The sequence below is a fragment of the Bombus fervidus genome, chromosome 15 (genome assembly GCF_041682495.2).
Source record: "Bombus fervidus isolate BK054 chromosome 15, iyBomFerv1, whole genome shotgun sequence".
NCBI lineage: Eukaryota > Metazoa > Arthropoda > Insecta > Hymenoptera > Apidae > Bombus > Bombus fervidus.
The window spans coordinates 3,072,743-3,078,896 of record NC_091531.1 but is presented as its reverse complement, the minus strand read 5'-3'; the positions used below and the strand labels follow the sequence as shown (position 1 = coordinate 3,078,896).

General features: G+C 36.1%; 1 protein-coding gene across 4 annotated transcripts; it reads right to left on the bottom strand.

The window, feature by feature from the left end:
• Nucleotides 1–670: 670 nt before the first annotated feature.
• Nucleotides 671–5,377, bottom strand: Atg9 (autophagy-related protein 9). Of its 4 annotated transcripts, none has more exons than XM_072017592.1 (9): nt 5,064–5,377; nt 4,269–4,377; nt 3,744–4,063; nt 3,202–3,662; nt 2,936–3,120; nt 1,884–2,837; nt 1,444–1,815; nt 915–1,239; nt 671–879 (listed from the first exon to the last, which is right to left on the bottom strand). In XM_072017592.1, the coding sequence occupies exons 2-8, from the start codon at nt 4,320–4,322 to the stop codon at nt 1,054–1,056; spliced, it is 2,532 nt and encodes an 843-aa protein (XP_071873693.1). In that variant the 5' UTR covers nt 4,323–4,377; nt 5,064–5,377; the 3' UTR covers nt 671–879; nt 915–1,053. The 4 variants fall into 4 exon arrangements, with proteins under 4 accessions (XP_071873693.1, XP_071873694.1, XP_071873696.1 ...); XM_072017593.1 differs by having other exon boundaries at nt 5,165–5,377; XM_072017595.1 differs by lacking the exon at nt 4,269–4,377.
• Between the last annotated feature and the right edge of the window lie 777 nt (nt 5,378–6,154).

Here is a 6,154-nt window from a genome sequence, read left to right as displayed (position 1 = left end):
TTGTTGTATATTATAATGATAAATTACAAAGAACCCTTAAATTAATATCATCTCGATATTATTATTATTATCATCCTTTTTGCTTTTTATAAAATTTATTCGTAGAACCGTATCTCTATTAAGATCTTTATCCTGATAAGATTCTTATTTATTTTCATTACGCGTCACTTAATTAAAAGATCCTTAAAATACGTAAATCATAGTTGTCTTAATTACGATAAGAATTTGTATCGTATAAGTTGCTATACATTACACATAACGAAGAATAAACACGAGTTAAAGCCGCTTCTAAATTTATACCTCGTGATAACCTGCCAGTTTATGAAACATAAACGTATTCGTATTTTAGCTGCATTCTGTGACAGTATTAAAGAGATGCTCGGATACGAGTATATATACAGTGTATAAGCGATTTCTCGCATGCTGTAGCCGTTAACGTTCAGCCATCGTGTTTATCGAGTAACTACATTTTAAGAAATAAATAATTCTTTATGCTATGGCGTGTGATTCATTTCATATGACTAGAGAATCGTGGCATTGAAAACTAGAGCTGATCTTACCACACACAGACACACACATGCGCGCGCGCACACACGCATACATACAGAAGATTCGTATCTTTATAATTGCATTTACTTAAAAAACAAAAAAAGGAAAAAGAGATTAATAGCTTTTTCTGTCTGTTGCAATATGTATACAAGTAATGAATTTTTTTCACAAAAATTTCTTCGTGGGAAACCCAATTGGTTCTTCATGTTGTATAACGTAACAACCTAGCACAATTTTGGGGAGCGTTTTATTCGTAATTTGATGCGCAAAATGTACACACGCGTAGGCCTTCGAATATATTAAAATAGGCATTCGAGATCGTTTCACTTTCTAAACGAGAGTCTAGTCAAGGAATATTTCGATACTGTATTTACATCGATAACACAGATTCTTAAACGTTCTAGCTATTCTCTTGCTATAAAATAAATCACGAGGACATCGCATCGTTAAGCGAATGAAAATATTTTATTCTGTTAAAAGTGGCGATATCACTGCACGAATGATTCAGATGCTATCTAAATGAGTGTTCATGTTATATTTAAATTCTCTATTGTTTCTTATAGAAGAATCTTGATGTAAGAGCAAGGGTGCTCTCTCTTGTCTAACTTCAGGAAGCGTAGCAAGCTCTTGAACAGGGCTTCGTTGCCATACGCTTCTAGCAGCCATTTCTTGATAGCCCCTCCTCCGAACCTGTAGTTGATAGATTATTTAATCCGGCACTTAATTTTTCTATATAAATATAGTTCATACATGAATGTACATGTATATATTAATGTTGATATTTAATGTTTCTTGCAAAGCATTTTATTCTAATAACGAATGACACCAATGATTCAGCAATGTTTATTTCAATCGATCACTGGTGCCATTTAAAAATACAGCTGGAAAACATACTTGTCTGTGATGAAGTTCATGCAGGTACAATGTAGACAGAGACATATCGGCAGCGATTAACTCCACCGGTACAGATAGATCGGTAGATAACTCGTGGCTCGATACAAAAACAGAGGCCCCTAGAGACTGATTCGAGATACCTTGTTGCAAACCATACAGAAATCCTTTTTCATTGTGTACAGGTCCTTCGGCTTTGCTTAAACCACGTTGAACGGCATGCGGTAAAATGTCCGATTTCACATTCAACAATTCATCTCCAGCGGCAGAAACCGTTGAGGTACCAGGTTGGTTCACGAACATATTACTCGTGCTTAGCCCACCGGGCTGATTTACCATTGTGCTCCGAATTATGTTCGATACTATATCATTGTACTGAAACGATTGGACAAATTAAATTCTACATCGTTTTAATTTCGAATAGAGATGCATTAAACACTTACACCCGGTTCCAAACTAGATAAACTGTTCAAGCTTGTCAAAAGGGGATTAATTTCACCGTGTATACCACCTTGCACTTCTTTCTTCACTCTTTCTCGTAAAGCTGCGACGAAATTCTCAGCGTGACTCGGTGGTTTCCACTCGGGGTTCGTTAAGGTAAAATGAATAAGGGACAATTCGGTTTTCCCGTCTTCTGCTTGCGTATATTGATCTGATACAGGAATTTGAAGTTTCTCCGGATCCATGACGTACTGGTTAGCATCGTATCTACCAGTCTGATCTATGACAGGACTTCTAGTCACCGTTTGCCACGTTGGATTGCCATGTTTACGCACGTCCATTTGTGCAAAACTGCAAACGTCTCCGACGCCTGTAACTTCGATCGTGAAGTTACGATAGAAGTCTACAATATCTAAAGCTCTTTGTCTCATCCGAAAGCACAGAATAAATGGTGTAAGCAGAGGGGAAATTAATTCTTCTAAGAGATGAACTGCACGATATTGAAATAGTTGTGCTACTTCTGCTCTCGTGGTTTGAGTATGAGCATGACCTCGCCAACTATCCGGTCTATAATGTGTATGCGCTAAGACAGCGGTTAAAAGAGTCTCTGGACACCAAACTAAATTCTCATCCGGTATAAACGCTCTTGCTCCTGCGACCATAGCACCCAATATGGTCATGGTAGTCAACACGTGTTCCACCGTAAGTACGTCCTCGTCGTATACGGTTAATATTAATAAAACTGCTAATATACTTCCAGCTACGAAAGCAACGTTTTTCGCGATAACAGTCATAATGGGGGATGTAAATATGCTCATGTATTTCGAAGCTGGACGGTATGCGCGATTTAGACGGGCATTCAATTCGTGATCAAGTTCGTTGAAATGACGGAGGTATAACCGGCCGTATAAAGACCACATTCTTGTACCTAAAGTTCCTGGCTCTCGCTTGATGATCTGTTCGGAACAGAAATATTTTCCAATAAGATTATTCCTAAGAGACGAAATATATATATCGAGCAAGAAATTTATCTTGAATCAAACCGTGTACTCACCTCGCCGTAGTTAAAAAACGAATAGAGTATCTGCCAGAGTAAAATTAACGGGCAAAGTAGAAAATTCACTATTCCAACCCATAAAATATGTTTAGATAGTGCTCTTGCAAGTTCTTGTCTTTTGTTTAACTTTTTATAGTCTTCCTTGAGGTGCCAATTGTTTTCAAACGGAGACCATGGTCCCCCTGTGTGGAAACAATTTATATTTTTATTCTTATACATATATTATTTTTAATTAATAAATATCCAAGAATATAGAATCTTACAAAACAACAATAGCTCCATATTGTATTTCAATCCTCTTGTCATGAAAATAATTTCTCCTATAACAGGGATTTTGAGTCGAACAGGTAACAAGGATTTATTGATCATAGCCACCATATAATTTTTAAATCTTAATATTCTATGGTATATATCTAATTCCGTAAGCTCTCTTTTGTGGATGCACATTTCCTGCTCCTTTTGCACTTCTCTAACTCGCTTTTGTACCTCGTGCCAGGTGAGATTGTCCAAATCGCAGTCTTCGATTTTCAACGCGGTATTAAAGAATAACTTTATGTCCCAAAACTGCGTGCAATGATACAAAACTTTTACTAATCGTAAAATCCAAAAAATCGCGGCTACTAAAATACAGATCCAAGTAACCAGACCCATAGATGCTACACATTCGCTCGTTGGTAAAATCACGTCGCTTATCGACGTTTTGTGCGATGTTTGGGGCTTGTTCCTGGAAATATATCAAATCTATTAGTCGAGTTTTTCACTTATGTTGCTATTTATCGTATTAATATTGTTAAGCAAATCTCACTTGAACAATACGGAGTAATCGACGCAATGAAAGAGAAAAGTTGAAAAAGTAACTACGAAAATGAACTGTCCTAGTTCAAGTGCTTCTTGGAGTATCATACAAGCGAATCCATGTTTTTGATGGTAGTGGTACATTCTTGTAAAAAAAGAATCTAAATCTTCAATATGATTCCATCTAGCCTTATTTCCTTCTGGTACTACGTGTATCATAACACCAGATTCCTGAGGTGTTTCCTCATGTTCATCATCGTCTTCTCCATCCTCTTCTTCCCCATCGTATGGCTCCATACGTTGGTAGCTGCCATCCAATACCGTCGTCATCTAGAAAAACGTGGTACATACAGATTTATTTTTTCAATAAATTAATTCAATTTTATAAGAAGACTAGTACACATAGAATTAATCGAAAATTTGTATTTAATACAGAAAATACATTGATTGTAATGTATTCTCTTATGGTTTTGAGAGGATAGGAATAGAAACAATGGATAATGGATTATTAATTACCTAAATGTTACAGCCTTACCGTTTTTGCTCGTCGGTTTGGCTCTACACAGGTAATGACAGTTTCTCGTTTCATTCTCACATGTCATTAAGAATAATTAACTACCGGTCAACGGTTGCTTCACAAGCATCTAAAATGTAAGCCACCCACCAAATGAACTTGTTAATGCGATAGAAACTGCGTTTATATTAGCCTATTAATTTCCTTATTGTATTTCATTTCTATTATTACATATATATATATATATAAATATCAAAAGGAACGAAGTTTCTTTGTCTACATTTTAACAATTATACTCTTATCTGAAGATTGCATCAATGTTTCTCAATCAATTGGTCATCCTTTGTGTCAAAGAATATGTTAACACATAAAAAGATATTTTTTAACCACTATGCTCTCATGCAATTTCTTTGCAAGTATAAGCACAAAGTGAATATTTTCCAAGATGCATCCTTAACCATTACATTTCGGTTTAAGTTCTTTGCAAGTATACAATCGAAGTTAACATTGTGTTAAATTATTAAAATATTATTCGCGTGATTGATGATATTGAGAAATTAAAAACGTGACGCATACATACATATGTAACAATAACAGTTTAGTTTTTTGGACTAAGAAAAATGAAAAATTGAACGATCAGTGAACGCGCAATAGAAAACTCGATTCATTTTCCGATAAGAGGATGCATTCGATTTTTTCAATATTTTTTAAAAATGAAATTCAAGGTCCGATTTTGCGAGATTATCAACAATGTGGTTGAATTACGATGTATTGTTTGTGCATCAAGCATCGCTTTTGTCTATGCTTTTGGCTGACCTTTATTCGACGAAAATAGAAGCGTCGTAGACGCTGCAGCGAAAGCGATAGGAATGTTTGGTAACACAGCTGATCTCCATAAACAAAGCATCCTGTCGTACCTTCGTTTTTGCCGACTTTTATCCCTCTTTCCAAATTGACACGTGTTTATTACTATTGTCTGCAAACTCATGAATCTCCACTCACATGTTGACCGGAGCACGAACGATTATTTACTGCTAATTTAGATATCTAACTGTTCGAAACATTCGACCACTTCCCCGTTTGTCACCATCTTTACTCAATTTTCCTTCTATTTGTAGTCCACCTTGTTCTGCTGGTCACGAACCACGCGTTGATTCTAGAAAGCATTACTTACGCTATTTCCAGTTGAACAGTTGATAAAAACGATTTCTATATTAACACTTATCGATTCTGTTTTAGTTTTCATATTTAGCCATAGAATGTATATGTCGGGTTAACATTAGGGTTAAGATCGTTTAATGAATCTTTCTTTAGATTAGACATTGTTGTTAGCAAGAGCGAAGATATTTACTAGTATAATTACGATTGTGACAGAATTTTGTGGTAATTAGATACTCGGGATGTGAATGGCAATGATCTTAGACTCAATAACGAATCCACAGTCAACGGGATGACGAATACGATTTATTCCACAGTCTAAAACGAACTCAACTTACTGATCCACGATTCGGGTGTGACTCAACGTACTTGTCCACAGTATAAGTAGAATTTATCTGACTAAATCTCAGTCCAAGTAGAACTGCCCTTATATACCCCTCTCCGTACCTCTCTGTACCCCTCGGGTCAATCTTTGTTTTTAAGGAGAGCTATTTAATTACTCCATACTTCTGTTAGGTATGCGTCCCTATCGTGACCGTGGCTACGTTCAGCGACCCGTTACTCATACTCAGATGAAATCATAAACAACTATTTCTCAGTTTTATTATTTAAATACAGCTATAATAAAATGTCTGGACTAAAGTATTGGGGACCTTCCCAAACATTCCGAAAGAAAGATATTCTTTCATCTCCGACATATACATAGACGTTGGGGGCACAAACCAGATGTGTACTTATATTTTAATACT

Bases quoted from the DNA above. Each gene is read 5' to 3' on its own strand.
- Atg9 (XM_072017592.1), bottom strand. From the start codon at position 4,322: ATGAAACGAGAAACTGTCATTACCTGTGTAGAGCCAAACCGACGAGCA. The intron at 3,121-3,201 runs GTAAGATTCTAT...GTTTCCACACAG, and splicing joins TATGGAGCTATTGTTGTTTT to GGGGACCATGGTCTCCGTTT. The intron at 2,838-2,935 runs GTGAGTACACGG...TGTTCCGAACAG, and splicing joins CGTTTTTTAACTACGGCGAG to ATCATCAAGCGAGAGCCAGG.